Genomic DNA, 17,340 nt, shown 5'->3' with positions numbered 1-17,340 from the left:
ACAACACACAAGCATGGATAAAAAAAACTTATCTGACTGACTCTTAATAGACACTGAAAAAGCCGTCTTAGTAAGAGGATTAAATTACAACTTCTGGGATGCAGACAAGAAAGGTTTCTTAGCAGCTTTAGAAACAACACTGAAAGACAGGAAACTCACAGAAGAAACCTTGCAAACCATTAGACAGACAGTCACACCAACATTAAGCAGGAAAAATGAAGGAAACACACTCAATACACAAGAAAGGAAAGCACTAGAAAGACTAAAAAAAGATAAAAACATTGTTATCCTATCTGCAAACAAAGGGCACTTGACAGTCATTTTAAACTGAACAGACTACATTGAGAAAGTGAACACATTGCTTGCAGATACCGACACTTACCAACAGGAGGCGATAGACCTGACCCCACAACTGGAGAACTGAATCACAGCCCTACTCAAAAAAACTTCAGAAATCTGGAGAAATAAATAAGATCGACTTTCAAAAAAAAAGAAAGCAGATGGATCCAACACACCACAATACTACGGATTACCCAAAATTCACAAATGAGGAGCCCTCCCCAAGACCCATTGTCTCGCTACCTGGAACACCAATGTACAGATTAGCCAAGGTACTATACCAAAGTCTGAAAACACTTAGTAGAAGACTCATGCCACTCCATCCACTCCACCCAAGAATTCCTGAACACCAAAGACACCAAGATAGAAGAGGATGAATCTCCTTTGATGTAACAGCCCTGTTTACATCCATCAACATCAACCTGGCCAATGAAGCACTGACTACACTATTAGAAGAAGCAAAGACACATACACCAGACACCAACAACTTCATCTGCAAGGACAACATCGTCAAGCTAGTGGACCTATGCCTTACCATCCACTTCACTTTCAATAACAAAACCTACAGACAAACCAACAGAACACCCATGGGATCGCCAATATCAGGGTTCTTAGCAGATGCAGTAATGCAGAGACTCAAACAAACAGCTCTGCCAACTATCCAACCCAACCTTTGGGTCTGCTATGTGGATGATACCTTTGTCATCATTAAACAAAACAAATTAGAGGAAACCTTCAAGGCCATCAATAATATCCTCACTGGCATAAAATTCACAAAAGATGAGGTAAACAACAACAAGTTGCCATTCTTCGATGTCACAGTAGAGTGAACAGTTAATGGGGACCTTCAAACCGGCGTCTACAGGAAAACAACACATACGAACCAAATACTGAACTACAGAAGCAATTATCCCAACACCCACAAACAAAGCTGCATTAGAACATTATTTCAACGAGCCACCATATACTGCAGCACAGAGGAACTATGAAGAGCAGAGTAAAACCACCTATACAGTGTATTCAAAAATAACGGGTATCCAATGAACACAGTCCACACATTTCTCAGCAACAAACCTTAACAGCAGACAAAATACATCCAGAAACTCTAGCCACTCTCTCCTACATCAAAGACATCTCGGAATGACTGCCAAACGACTCAGACCTCTTGGCATCATGGTATCCCACAAATCCACCAACACACTAAAACAGCAGCGAACTGAACTTGAAAGACCTTATACAGACAACAAGCTAAACAAACATCATTTACAAAATACTTGCAAGATCTGTAACAAACACTACATTGGACAACAGGCAGAAAACTAGCCAGCTGGATACATGAACATCAATTAGCCACAAAAAGACATGACCCATTCTCACTAGTGTCTTTATATACAGATGAGTAAGGACACCATTTTGACTGGGACAACACATCCATCCTAGGACAAGCCAAATAGAGACACGCACGAGAATTCCTAGAAGCATGACATTCCAACCAGAACTCTATCAACAAACATATCGACTTAGACCCCTTCCTCTGAGAAAAAAAAAGGAAATGACATCACCAACACTGAAAATGACATTACCAACTCAAGGAGACCAAAACACATAAATAGAAAGCAAGACATAATACCAGCGTTTCACTAGAGGCTCACTGATGATGCTACCTAGTGTGGTGACAAAATGTCTGAAAATGAACCTTGCAGCACAGCGAGCAAATTTACACCCAGAATATTGAAGTGTTATGGAGAGGACATCAAGTGTTAGTCTGAGAGAAAGCGTGTTACATGATCAATTGAATGTTAAACCTTTTAATGACCTCTGCCCCCCATTATGACGAATAGTGATGTACAATTTACTCAGCTATCCATTTTGTCAATTATGGAATCAAATGGAAAAGGCAGTCACCAACATTTCAATAAAATAAGCAATAATTTCATAGTTTTGTTCCGTCTGCTCTATTTTTCTACACATTTGTGTAACACACAAACATACAAATTAGGAACAAGAGAAGGCCATTTGGCACCTCAAACCTGCTGTGCTATTCAATAGGATCTTGACTCATCTGACTGTAGTTTCAACTCCATGTTCCTGCCAACCTACAATAAGCTTAGACTTCCTTGTTAGTCAAAATCTATCTTACTTTGCGTTGAAAATATTCAAAGACTCAACATTCACTGTTCTCAGGGGAAGAGAGTTCCAGAAACACAACCATCTAAGGCAAACATTTCTCCTCATGTCTTAAATGGGAGCTCCCATATTTTTAAAGTGGATCCCCTCAGTCTATACTAACAGTTTTGCATTGATCCAGTTTGCATGGACATATGTTAAATAACAGCACACTAAATTCCTGTTATAAAGTAAATTCATAGCAAAAGTTTAATATACAGTGAGAAGTGACCCCAACTGACAACAGCAGATTTTCACTTAATGATAATGTGAAAAACTGCAGTTATGTAAATGTCGTCAAAGTAAAAAAAAATTGAAGTAAAATGATTTAAAGGAATTGGGCTACTTGGCCACATTATCACTTTGAGGTTAATACAGTACATTCAAGGATCACTTATTTTACATTAAATTTCTTCAGTTAAAGTTAAACTTTCATCTTTTACTTATCAGAACAAAGGACACTCTAACATGTTGACTTGCTCAAGTTCTTAAAATCTGCAAAACTTCTGCTGGTCATCAGCTATGCAAAGACAATATAATAGCTTATCAACTAAGATTTAGAAAATTCTGTTTTACAATTTAACTCACCATTTCTGGTGTATGCATTTTTTTAATGATTGTATCGAAAGCAGTTATCTTCTGGGTAGTTATTTTTGGGCTATCCTTGGGAATCCTATATATCACATTTGAAAATCATGGCCCAATATGAAGAACTTGGTGTCAAATTCACACAATGCAACTTTCAATATTAAAGGTGATGCAGTATCATCTAGTTTCTGGCTGAGAGTTTATTTTTGATAGTCAACAAGGCAACTATTTACTCAGGAAGGGCAGGTATGAATTGTGCAGTGCATTCCAGATTGAGAATCCTGATTTTATTTTTTAAGTGGTAGGCTACCTAAACTAAGATTTTCATTCAGCATCAGTAAATGCAAGATGTGAGGGTGGCACGGTGGCTCAGTGGTTAGCACTGCTACGTCTCCGCACCAGGGACCGGCTTTGATTCCAGCCTTGGGCAACTGTGTGTTGTGTTTGAATGTTCTCTCCACGTCTCTGTGGGTTTCCTCTGGGTGCTCCGGTTTCCTCTCACAATCCGAAAAAGATGTGCAGATTGGGCAATTTAGCATAGCCAATTCACCTGTAGTGTTCAGGGATGTGCAGGTTAGGTGCATTAATCAGCGGTACATGTTGAATAGTAGGGTAGGGGGAATGGGTCTGGATGGGTTACTCTTCGGAGGGTCGGTGTGAACTTGTTGGGCTGAAGGGCCTGTTTCCACACTCTAAGGATTCTATGACTCTATTCTATGTCTGCTTGGATGTACTCTTGACCATTTTTTAAAAATTAGTAAATCGATTCAATTTATAGTTTCTTAAATTATCATATAATATTTGCAAATAAGTGTAGAACATTTTAACCACATTAGAACACAGAACATAGAAAAGTACAGCACAGAACAGGCCCTTAGCCCACGATGTTGTGCCGAGGTTTAATACTAATGTAAAATATAATAACTTAACCTACACACCCCTCAACTCAATGCGCATGTGCATGTCCAGCAGTTGCTTAAATGTCCCTCATGACTCTGCTTCCACCACCACCGCTGGCAAAGCATTCCATGCATTCACAACTCTCTGCATAAAGCACCTAACTCTGACGTCTCCTCTATACCTTTCTCCTAATATCTTACAACTATGATCCCTCGTATCAGTCAATCCTGCCCTGGGGAAAAGTCTCTGGCTATTGACTCTATCTATTCCTCTCATTATCTTGTATACCTCAATCAGGTCTCCTCTCTTTCTCCTTCTCTCCAGAGAGAAAAGTCTGAGCTTATTCAACCTTTCTTCATAAGGCAAGCCCTGCAGTCAAGGCAGCATCCTGGTAAACCTTTTGCGCCCTCCCCAAAGCCTCTGCATTTTCCTATAGTAGGGTGACCAGAATTGGACACAATATTCCAAGTGTGGTCTCACCAGGGACTTGTAGAGCTGTAGCAAAGCTTCGCGGCTCTTAAACTCGATCCCCCTATTAATGAAAGCCAAAACATCGTATGCTTTCTTAACAACCCTATCCACTTGGGTAGCAACTTGGAGGGATCTATGTACTTGCACACCCAGATCCCTCTGTTCCTCCACACTGCCAAGAATCACATCTTTAATCCTATATTCAGCATTCAAGTTCGACCTTCCAAAATGCATCACTTCGCATTTATCCAGGTTGAACTCCAACTGCCATTTCTCAGCTCAGCTCTGCATCCTGTCTATGTCACACTGCAGCCTGCAATAGCCCTCGATACTATCGATAGCACCTCCAACATTTGTGTCACCTGCAAATTTACTAACCCACCCCTCAACCTCCTCATCCAAGTAATTTATAAAAACTACGAAGAGCAGAGGCCCAAGAACAGAGCCCTGCAGGACCCCACTCAGCACTGATCTCCATCTACAACCACTCTCTGCCTTCTGTCCGCCAACCAATTCTGAATCCAGATAGCCAAATCTCCCTGTATCCTGTACTTCCTGACTTTATGAATGAGCCTACCATGGGGAACCTTATCAAATGCCTTGCTGAAGTCCATATACACCATATCCACTGTTCAACCTTCATCGACCGTCTTGTCACTTCCTCAAAGAACTCAATAAGATTTGTGAGGCATGACCTGCCTCTCACAAAGCCATGCTGACTGCCTTTAATCACGGTATGCTTAGCCAAATAGACATAAATCTTATCCCTCAGAGTTCTTTCCAAAACTTTGCTGACCACAGACGTAAGACTGACTGGTCTGTAATTGCCCGGGATTTCCCTATTAATTTTCCAGAAACCTTGAACATTTGTGAAAATACATTTTGGCATGAGCACTTGAATGATTTCAACAATGCTTTTAAAATTTTTAGTTCTTCAAAAGGTGGGGGGAGTGGGAGGTGGGGACAGCAGATGTTCACAGACAAAGGGACACCTAGAAAATAGGAAGCCATCAAAAATGACATAATGAGAGTTCAAATAGAGTATGTTCCTGGTAGGGTGAAAGGCAAAGCTGGAATGTTGGGAAATGTTGGATGACAAGAGAAATTGAGGTTTTGGTCAAGAATAAGGAGGAAGCACATGTCAGGTACAGACAGCAGAGATTGAGTGAATCCCTGGAAGAGTATAAAGGCAATAGGAGTATACTCAAAAGGGACTTTGGGAGGGCACAGAAAGTGATATGAGATAGCTAAAGAAAAATAAGGTTAAGAAAAATCCAAAGGGATTCTACAAATACATTAAGTACAAAAGAGTAACAAGGGCTCCTTAAAGATCAGCAAGGCTGTCTACGTGTGGAACTGCAGGAGATAGGGGAGAGATTAAATGAGTATTTTTCACTGGTGTTTACTGTGGAGAAGGATATGGAAGTTAGAGAAATAAGTTGGGGAATAAAATAGCGATATCTTGAAAAATGCTCATATTACAGAGAAGGTGCTGCTAAAAATGCATAAAGGTTGATAAATGATCAGACGTACCCTAGAATTCTATGGTAAACTAGGGAAATGATTGCTGGGCCCCTTATTGAGATACGTGTATCATTGATAGCCACAAGTTAGGTGCTGCAAGACTAGAGATTGACTAACATGGTGCTATTATCTAAGAAAGTTGGTAAGGGAAAAGTCAGAACTATAGACTGCTGAGTCTGACAGTGGTGATGGGCAGTGGTTAGAGGGAATCCTGAGGGACAAAATTTACATTTTGAAAAGGCAAGGACTGATTAAGGATAGGACTGAAGTAGTAACAAAGAAGACTGATGAGGGCAGAGCAGTGGACATAATCAATATGGACTTTTGTAAGGCGTTCTACAAAGACCCTCATTATAGTCTGGTTAGCAAGGTTAGATCTCGTGGAATACAGAGAAAACTAGCCATTTGGATATAGAACTAGCTCAAAGGGAGAAGTCAGAGGGTGGTGGTGGATGGTTGCTTTTCAAACTGGAGGCCTGCGACCAGCAGTGTGCCACAAAGATTTGTGCTGGTTCCACTGCATTTCGCCAATAATATAAATAAACTTGGATGTTAACATAGGAGGTATGGTTCATAACTTTGTTGATGACGCCAAAATTGGAGGGGTAGTGGACAGGTGTAGGAAGGTTAAGAGTACAACGGGATCTTGATCAGATGGCCAATGGGCCAAGCAGTAGCAGATGGAGTTAATTCTGATGTGAGGCACTACGTTTTGGAAAGGCAAATCAGGGTAGGACTTATACACTTAATGGTAAAATCCTGGGAGTGTTGCTGAACAAAGAGACCTTGGAGTGCAGATTTATAGCTCCTTTAAAGTAAAGTCACAGGTAGACTGGATAGTGAAGGCAGCATTTGGTACGCTTTCCTCTATTGGTCAGTGCATTAAGTATAGGAGTTGGGAGGTCATGTTGCAGCTGTATAGGACATTGGTTAGACCATTTTTGGTATACTGCGTGAATTCTGGTCTCGCTACTAAAGGAAGGATGTTAAAATCCTCTTTGTTACTACGCTGTAATATTTGTGTGTGGCATGGTGACACATTGGTTAGCACCGCTGCCTCACAGCACAAGAGACCCAGGTTCAATTCCCGCCTCAGGCAACTGACTGTGTGGAGTTTGCACATTCTCCCAGTGTCTGTGTGGGTTTCCTCCGGGTTCCTTCCACAATCCAAAAATGTGCAGGTTAGGTGAATTAGCCATGCTAAATTGCCCATAGTATTAGTTGAAGGGATAAATTTAGGGGAATGGGGGATAAGTATAGGGGAATGGGTCTGAGTGGGTTGCGCTTCGGCGGGTCAGTGTGGGCTTGTTGGGCCGAAGGGCCTGTTTCCACACTGTACGTAATCTAATCTACTTCAAAAAAGTCAATCAAGTTAGTAAGACACGATTTCCCACACACAAAGCCATGTTGACTATCCCTAATCAGAAAAGATTTACAAGGATGTTGCCAGGGTGGGAGAGACTGAATAGGCTGGGATTATTTTCCCCTGGAGCGTCGGAGGCTGAGGGGTGATCTTATAGAGGTTTATAAAATCATGAGGGGGCATGAATAGGGTAAATAGGCAAAGACTTTTCCCTGGGGTGGGGGAGTCCAAAAATAGAGGGCATAGGTTTAAGGTGAGAGGGAAAAGGGACCTAAGGGGCAACTTTTTCACAGAGCTTGGACCATGCATGGAATGAGCTGCCAGAGGAAGTGGGGAGGCTGGTACAATTATAGCATTTAGAAAGCATCTGGATAGGTATATGAATAGGAAGGGTTTAGAGGGATATGGGACAAATGCTAGAAAACAAGACTAGATTCACTTAGGATATCAAGTCAGCATGGACAAGTTGGACCAAAGAGTCTGTTTCCATGCTGTACAACTCTTGATTCTCCTGGAATAGTTCACAAATCCTTGGATGAATTTTGGTCTTTACATTTAATGCTGCAGCACCACCACAGGCTCTCCATCCCACATTGATCAGAAACAGAGACAATCACCTTTCAACAGCCTGGATTGGTAGTAGCAGTGTGGAGGGCAGGGAGCAGGACTATGCGATGACAACCATGGAACAAAGATGGCAAGGGTTTGAGGAAATTGGAAACTGTCAGCGGTAGAGGGAAATTATTATTTCTTGCTTATTACACCTTGCAAACTTACAAGTCCAAGTCCAAGCTTCTGGTTTTCTCGACTGTCGTCATCCACCATGTATGGTCAGGTGGGTTGCAGCAAATTCTCAGATACAAGAGTCAGCTACAATTTTATGAACCATATGATTCAGGTGACCAATTGCTTCTTGGGATTATCTTGACATTTGTGATTACAGTGTGATGTGTAGCGTGTGTGTATTCTATAGAGTGCAGCTACTGATTTCATGAAATGTGTGGGGCCAAGTCCTTAATCGCCGTGATCTCTCCTGTCTGACGTTGACAGTACTGATGGTGCCATTCATACTTCTCAAAAAACAGAGCTCTGAAAGATATGCATGGGAAAGGTAGATTAGCAGTTGGGAAAAGAGAAAAAATGATTACAAGAGCGATAGAATTTGGAGTTGATGATCTTTGGAGATGAGGGGGGAGCTTAAAACAGAAAACTAAAAGTTGTGGCTTCGCCTTGGGGATTATACTCAACTCAAAACAGCAAATCAAATTTGAGCAATTCACTGAGAGGGAACTTCAAGCAATTCAGTAATTTGTTACTTTAATCATTAGATTACTCCTCTGGGTTTCTCTAGATGCCTAATAGTGCAGACACCATTTGGATTCGGAGTTTGAATTTTTCTTGGAGACACCGCATCTGGAAACATCGAGCAGGAGAGTAGCAACCGTGGATTTAAACCATCACTTCCAGCATCAAAAATCTCCTTTTGTAAATTTGAAAAGTTTGAATCATAAAGTAACTTTTTTATTCTAAGTGGTATCAACATCAGTTGAAATTCTCAAATTACTTCGCAAAATTATTCAGAAACTCAACTATTCACTTCAAAATTGCTGCTCTGGGGAGAGGAATATTGCTGGAGCTTTAAACAGACTCCAATCTTTTTCCAGACGCTGCAGAATACAGATTGCTCTGTTAAAACATGCATTTTGTCAACTCGAATTCGCTGTAACACAATTGGCGAACTGGGGATGCTATTTCGAAAGCTCAAACTTTTCAAATGTGTTGACTGCAACGCAATTACAGCACCAACACTTTGAAAGCAGTTTCTAAAGTGCAATTTTCCTATAACACGGGACTGCACAAGAACACAACCATCATGTTAAAGAATTGTCTGTTGGCAGAAAAACATACAAAAAGCAATTATACAATTTCATTAAATATACTGATAATAAATTGAAACAATCACGTGTATCAAAACAAAGAACATTTAAAATGTGTTATTCTTCCTAGATTATATTTTGTTCTGCAGATCCACAGACGCAAAGTCCCAACGCCACTGGTCATCATTGTGATTGAAACAGACTGATACAGTAACCTTCAGCTGCTGCAAACTGACTGCAAGGCAGTGAATGCCATATGCACAAGCCTATATTGGATGATTCAACGTTACTAGAATTATTGCTTTCCTTGACCTGCAAATGTTTAAAACATTCGCGTTGATACCTTTCATTCATAAATCGTCCCTACCAATGCAGTTCTTTGATCAGCGTGAGAAAACAGCTAACACTATGGGGCTTTTGCACACCAGCTAATGTTATTGTTATCAGTCAGCAGGACATGCAGCCCCCTATGGAGCACTGTCACAAGAAAGTTTTTTTTAACCTCACTCATTTCTTTTCCAAGACCACAAAGTTCCTAAATCTTCCTATCACCACTATAAAACCTAAGTTGATCTATCCAACCACTAAGCTTGTCACTTTCTACCATTAACAATAGTCCTCAGCCCTTCTCACTGGTTACTCAGTAAAGAACAGGAAACTAGCGGAGCAGCCAACAGTTTAATGTTGGCTCTCTCGTGTCTGTTGTACTGATATGGCAGTGGTGGCAACATTTTGAATTGTAGGCTTCACCCATCACCCAAGCCTGTGATTTGGTGCCAAAGACAGAAGGGCACTGACATTATCTCACTTCTATTCAACATCAGCAGGACAAAATATTTTTGGAGATACAGAACGTGATTTTTTTTAAAAGCTGGAAATATAACTTTGAAAAGTGATTAGTAGCAGCAGAATGCTTCAATAATTCTACATTTTTTCTAAAAATTCATTTTCCCATTTAATAAATTTAACCAAACTCTTGGCCCTCTTTAAATAATTCTTTGAAGAAACCCAAAAGAGCAATCTAAGGAATAAATTACTCAGTTGTTTGGAGTTCCCTTTCAAAGTGAATTGCTCAAATTCGATTTGCTGCTTTGAGTATAATCCCCAAAGCAAAGCAACAATTTTTAGTTTCCTGCTTTAGCGTAGAGCCAGATAGGCATCCTACCAATCAACTTTGATATATCTGGACTTTTGTTTTAAACTTAAAGACGAGATAGTAACAGGCAGGAATGTCCATAGCATTTAAGACAATTGGAGGCAGACCTTCCACATTTTTAGCAAGTTGGTTTCTGACTATAGGTGCATTTGTATTAAACAGAGTCAGAGATGTACAGCACGGAAACAGACCCTTCGGTCCAACCTGTCCATGCCGACCAGATATCCCAATACAATCTAGTCCCACCTGCCAGCACCCGGCCCATATCCCTCTAAACCCTTCCTATACATATACCCATCCAAATGCCTCTTAAATGCTGCAATTGTACCAGCCTCCACCACTTCCTCTGGCAGCTCATTCCATACACATACCACCCTCTGCATGAAAAAGTTGCCCCTTAGGTCTCTTTTATATCTTTCCCCTCTCACCCTAAACCTATGCCCTCTGGTTCTGGACTCCCCGACCCCAGGGAAAAGACTTTGTCTATTTACCCTATCCATGTCCCTCATAATTTTGTAAACCTTTGTAAGGTCACCCTTCAGCCTCCGAAGCTTCAGGGAAAACAGCTCCAGCATGTTCAGCCTCTCCCTATAGCTCAAATCATCCAACCCTGGCAACATCCTTGTAAATCTTTTCTGAACCTTTTCAAGTTTCACAACATCTTTCCAATAGGAAGGAGACCAGAATTGCACGCAATATTCCAACAGTGGCCTAACCAATGTCCTATACAGCCGCAACATGACCTCCCAACTCCTGTACTCAATACTCTGACCAATATTACATTGTAAAGCATTGCTTGGATAATTTATAAATGGGATAGTATGTTTTGGATGTAGGTTTGCTCGCTGAGTTGGAAGGTTTGTTTTCAGATGTTTCGTCACCATACTAGGTAACATCTTCAGTGAACCTCCGAATGAAGCACCGGTGCTTTCGATTTATATGTTTGAGTTTCCTTGGGTTAGTGATGTCATTTCCTATGGTGACATCATTTCCAGTTCTTTTTCTCAGGGGTTGGTAAATGGGATCGAAGTCAATATGTTTGTTGACAAGAGTTCTGGTTGGAATGCCATGGTACGTTTAAATGCCCTTTCTCTCATACAGAGTAAACTTCTATGGGACGTCAACTTACCAGTGCTATAACTATGGCAGAAGAGCTGCTGAAAGCTCAAAATATTATGCAACAGACCCTCCGCTCCATCTACACTTACTTAAAACCTATGATATTTCTAACTTTCCCCAATTCTGATGAAAGGCCACAGACCTGAAGCATTAACTCTGTTTTCTCTCTTATCCATCTCTCTCCACAGATGCCGCCTATCTTGAGTATTCCCAGCATTTTCTCTTTTTTAATTCGGATTCCCAGCGTCAACAGCTGTTGCATCAGAAAGCGAAAAGTTTGAGATGAATTTTTCAGCACGAGATCCTTCATCAGACCTCAGTCACAAACCTAATCTGAAGTGATCAGATTTACTGTAGTTAAATTCAGCAAGCATCAAGTCATTTCCATGAAGTGACTGCAAAGTTGTAAGAGGAATTTTAATATTTGAATCTCATTATAGAGTACAATATACATCCTCGAATTCAAGGACCACTAGTAAAAATAATCAGAGACATAGAGGGTCATTGCAGAATTTATTTTCTGAGGATAAGTTTACCAGCCCACCTGGAGTTTCAATAGTTATGTGTTTAAAAAGTCAAGAGTTGCATAATTTACAAAGTAAAACACTTACAGCCTGTACACATACAAATTAATCATCCATGCACAATATACATGAATCCTCTCTGTAATTGTGCCCTCTCCAACCCCAAAAAATATCTTGCACACCAGCCACATTATGAATTTACAGTACAACAAAGTGACTGACATTCTTTTAAAGAAAAATTCTGTAGGCAGAAACATAGGAAAACAGAATCTTTAGAGAATAGTTAAAGTAGCAAATAAACTGTGCAAATTTGCATTCATCTCTGGTGTAAATATGACAAATCAAATTAGAAGTCTCCCAATTATCTTCACGGAAGTACACTGACAAGTGCTGGGTTTCACTGGATGAAGTTTAACTGAATTGAAAATGCTCCACAGGCTGGAAGAAGCCAATGAACCATTACTTGAAGGTCCAGTATTTTTACCTTGAAGGATACCAGTTTGTTCAATGCTAGAAGAGTAGCGATATGTACTCAGCCCAATGTTATGAACAAGTACTGAAATGTTCTACTGTGTGACTGCCAGTGCTCGGAGAGGTTAAAATTTTATGTAATTTTTAAAACTATACAAAATAAGCCTATTAAGACATGAAATAGTCTACTTGATTTTGAACAAATAATTTTTAAAAAGGACCAGAAAATATTCAATAAAAATATAAAAAGCTATGGGGAATTAGACTAAGTGGCCAACTCCTTCAAAAAGCTGGTTGTAAAATTCTACCAATTGTAACAATTCTAAGCTGTTGTAGGTCAACAGTAAACTCTGAGCAAAAAGAGTTAATGACCCAAAATGGACAACAGCATAAGGCTGGAAAGCAAATCAGTTATAGACTGTAGGGAAAAAAAAGGCCCACATTAATTTGGGACTCTCCTGAAGCATTCAAATATTCAACATTTATGAGGGATTTGTCCATGCAAAAGGGGATCATATTTCAGAAATGATTAATAATAAAATTTTAAGTGAGGCAACAATATTGAATTGTCAACTATTTCTTTTCTCTAGCTCTTGGTTAAACTCTGCATTGAATTTCAAATCACGTTTCCACTCTCCTTTTACTTCACTTTCCCATGTGAGTTTAAAAACACCAAGATTTACAGCTCAGAAATTGGTCACTGTCAGCATATAGAGTTTCTCATCACCACATAACAGGACTTAGACATCAGAAAGACTCCAACCAATAGGGGATGAAAGTTGCTGAGTGATTACTGTATAGGACATAGTAGGCAGACCATCATTTGAGGTGAAATCTCTCCACAGATACATCTCTCTTGTATCTTTAGAAATAGCTCCACCACTTCAACCCTTTTTAAATCTTGAAACTTCTGATACATTGTTGTTGTTAAAATTTTAAGTAACAGTAGTATTGTTACAGGTAATCAACTGTTAAAACAGTTTATGCTGCATCTATTAATCCCTTTATAGAAAATCATTCTTCACACTGTTTGACAGAATCTGTCATAGCTGCTGGTGTCAGCAACATAATAAACAAAATTCAGTTGAACCTCCCATGGATGACACAGATAACCTCAATTTAATATATATTATGTAAATCCTCCCTGGTTAGTATTATACAGTGGTGAGGGGGAGGCTCAGTTACCTTTGTGGAGAAATAAAGTTTGATGGAATAAATTTCATTTTTAATAACTACTAGAATATGAGCATCAGCAAAAATCTGACAAACAAATGATCAATCTTCTGCTCACATGTATTGATGTTCCAATACACAATTGCATGGGCTGCCTATAATGCGAAAATTATTGCAATTTGTGTTACACGTAACAAAATATTTGCACCATTACCCACTGCAAAAGGTCAAAGGTCTTGCCCCGTCAATAGAGCAACTATAGCACATAGGAAAGGAAAGTCAGTCCGCCTCACTGAGAAACCAGAACCACATTCTTAAAGAGTATAAGGAATAATCTTTCATTTTATTTTATTCACCTATGTCATCAATCTTTTTTTAAAAAAATCAGCAATTTTGGCTAGATCTTAAAAAACCCAATATACATCTAAAAATCAAAGAAGTGTCAGTAGGTTATACTGAAGCTCAACGGTGTCAGAGCAATGAAATCTTAATACTTATTAACAGCAGCTTACTAAACCATCCCTGAATAAAATGAAGAGTGTACATTTTCTGAACGTTGAACAGAATTTCAACAAGTCATTTTTTTTTTAATGAACTCCCACATTCTTCCCCCATCCAAACACAGAGCTTGTGCATCCCTATATTTCTGTCAGATAAAAAGAATACTAATTTTGGTATTTGAAGATGCAACATTTCCCAAGATCAACTTGAAGTTAACTCTGGGGCTCTTCTTGGCAACACCAATTCTAAAATAGCTGAATCATCGATTCTCTTGATTTGCCAATCCCAATCCATTTAACTGCAAACACAAGAAGATAAGAGATCTCATTAGCTCTGCTCAAATAACACATTGTAACATAGATGAATCTGAAGGGAAAATAAGTTGAAAAAATGTCAGTGGAACAGCAACTTTCAAAAACTCATGTCTTTACGATCAATAAAACTCTTTGCAAAAGTGCATGCAATAGGAAATGTCGTAACAATCTTCCAACATATGTAATTACCCAATAACAAAAGGGAAAGAATAAGAGTTGCCTAGAAGTGACCCCATGCCTAGAATAAATGTTGGTTTTGCCACAGACCACTGTGAAGTATGTCAGTTACAGTATTAATATATGTCACAAGAGTGTCAGGATCCTCTCCTCTCAATGCTAACTATTCAGCAATAGCCACTCTAACACATATGCATGGGGTGCATATGGGGTTTGTATGGGGTGAAAGGAGACCACCATAATTACACATTTTCTAACCCAAGTTCTGTTGCTGTGCAAATACATCAGTAAAAGCTGAACTGTTGTGGAATCACAGACAATCTTTGTTTTGGTTTTTGGCATGAAGATGGAAGAGAAATAGATATACAAAATGTCAGCAACCATACTGGCTTTACTTGACAATCAAAGACGTTTTTTAAAAAATGCTCCAATATCTCTATTGACATCTGGTTGGGATTGCATCAGAGAGCGCCAAAGAGCACATACTAGTGTAGAGTCTGCAGGAAGGCATAGGACAGTGATCTAACCTCTCAGCAAACCCACTATACTTCCAATCAGCATAGCAGCCATCACTTCTACATTAAGTCCCTTCCAGACTCAGAAACAGACAGTCCCACTTAGGCTGTTTTTCCTATTGTCATTTTCACGGTGAAGAACTTTAAGGCAAAGAGGAAGCTCATGCAGACTGGCCCAACTCAACTGGTAACGTTTTACCAGTCTTCTGCTGGAATCATGGTGGGAGATTGGAGTAGTTCCCTCCCCACGTTTCAGCCCAATGTTAGAGACAAAGGTGCTAGCATGGATAGAAGTTTGGCTATCTGGCAGAAAGCAGAGAGTGGGGATAAAAGGGTTTGTCTCAGGATGGCAGCCAGTGACAAGTGGTGTTCTGCAAGGCTCAGTGTTGGGACCATAACTTTTCACTTTGTATACTAATGATCTAGATGAAGGAACTAAGAGCATTCTGGCTAAGTTTGCAGATGATACAAAGATAGGTAGAGGAACAGGTAGCGTTGAGGAGGCAGGGAGGCTGTAGAAGGATATGGACAGGTTAGGAGAGTGGGCAAAGAAGTGGCAGATGGAGTACAACATGGAAAAGTGTGACGTCATGCACTTCGGTAGGAAGAAGAGAGGCATAGACTATATTCTAAATGGGGAGAAAATTCAGAAGTCTGAAGTGCAGAGAGACTTGGAAGTTCTAGTCCATAATTCTCTCAAGGGAAACTTACAGGTTGAGTCAGTAGTTAGGAAGACAAGTGCAATGATGGCATTTATTTTGAAAGGACTTGAATGTAAAAGCAGGAATGTACCACTAAGGGTCTGCTCAGACCACATTTGGAGTATTGCGTGCAGTTTTGGGCCCCATTTCTCAGGAAGGATGCACTGGCCCTGGAGTGTATTCAGAGGAGGTTCACTAGAATGGTCCCAGGAATGAAAAGCTTAACATATGAGGAACATTTGAGGATGTTGGGTCTATACTCGATGATGTTTAGAAGGATGAGAGGGAATCTAATTTAAACATACAGAATACGGAATGGCCTGGACGGAGAGGATGTCGGGAAGATGCTTCCATTTTTAGGAGAGACTTGAATCTGAGGGCACAGTCCTAGAGTAAAGGGATGACCCTTTAGAATGGAGATAAGGAGAAACATCTTCAACCAAACAGTGGTGAATCTATGGAGTTTATTGCCACAGAAGGCTGTGGAGGCCAGGTCATTAAGTATATTTAAGACTGAAATAGATAAGTTCTTGAGTATTGAGGGGATCAAGGGATATTGAGAGAAAACAGGAGGATGGGGTTGAGAAACTTATCAGCCATGATTGAACGGTGGAACAGACTGAGTAGGTTGAATGGCCTAATTTCTGCTCCTATGTCTTGTGGTCTTATAAGCTCAAGACAGTTCAGTATAATGGATGAAAGCTATTACTATGAAGGATAATCTCAGGGCTCTTGTTGTGCAGTGTGTTCCTACCTGTAGGCCGGACGACCTGGGTTCAAGGCCTACATGGTCCAGAGGTGTGTCATAACATGCCTGAACAGACTGATTAAAAAACATCTTTAAATACATCTCATGCATCTAGGTATTAAATAGACCAGAACAGTCCAGGTTCAAGACCCACCTCAGGTGTGATGAGCATGAGTTATGCCATAGCACACTCAAACTGAGTGATTCAAAGAAAAGGCCTCAAGTTAAAATTCTTGGAAGAAACTTCTGGCTACCTTGCATTTTTCAGTAACTTGAGAAATGTGACATTTGGTGACTAATACTTACCTGGCACACCAAGATGTCCTTCAACGAACCGGACATAGTTCTGTGCATTTGTGGGCAGATCTTCAAATGTTCTTGATTGTGCTGTGTTGGTGTTCCAGCCAGGTAGAGACACGTATTGAACTTCCACCTTGTTCAAGACCTCTTGGTTAGCTGGGAAACAATGGACACGTTGCCATTTTAATTAAGTCAAAACAAACTTAGAAGTTATTATGATTAAAAAAAGTTCTTAACATTCTAGTAATTTATGGACTATTCCAACTTGCATACTTGGATCTTGGTCATACTGAAAATAACAGTCAGCTTGAGACTAAATACAGTGCAGTTTGGTCAAAATGCTTCATGCGCCAGCGTTCTTTGCGAAGAATCTTGCTTTTACTCAGAATGTCCTGCAGATGACATGCTGGAGC

General features: G+C 40.0%; 1 protein-coding gene across 1 annotated transcript in view; it reads right to left on the bottom strand.

Annotated features, from left to right (window-relative positions):
* Positions 1 to 11,997: 11,997 nt before the first annotated feature.
* adss2 (adenylosuccinate synthase 2) overlaps positions 11,998 to 17,340 on the bottom strand; it is a 77,573-nt gene continuing 72,230 nt past the window's right edge. Inside the window, exons 12-13 of the mRNA XM_087991178.1 lie at positions 16,934 to 17,083; positions 11,998 to 14,470 (exon numbers count right to left, since the gene is read on the bottom strand). Coding sequence (XP_087847304.1) covers positions 14,418 to 14,470; positions 16,934 to 17,083 — 203 coding nt within the window. The 3' untranslated portion in view covers positions 11,998 to 14,417. The remainder of the gene's footprint in view (positions 14,471 to 16,933; positions 17,084 to 17,340) is intronic.

The sequence above is a fragment of the Chiloscyllium plagiosum genome, unplaced genomic scaffold (genome assembly GCF_037043375.1).
Source record: "Chiloscyllium plagiosum isolate Xiang-an unplaced genomic scaffold, Cpla_swu_hap1 HiC_scaffold_10, whole genome shotgun sequence".
Classification (NCBI taxonomy): domain Eukaryota; kingdom Metazoa; phylum Chordata; class Chondrichthyes; order Orectolobiformes; family Hemiscylliidae; genus Chiloscyllium; species Chiloscyllium plagiosum.
This window is presented reverse-complemented; position numbering and strand designations above follow the sequence as displayed.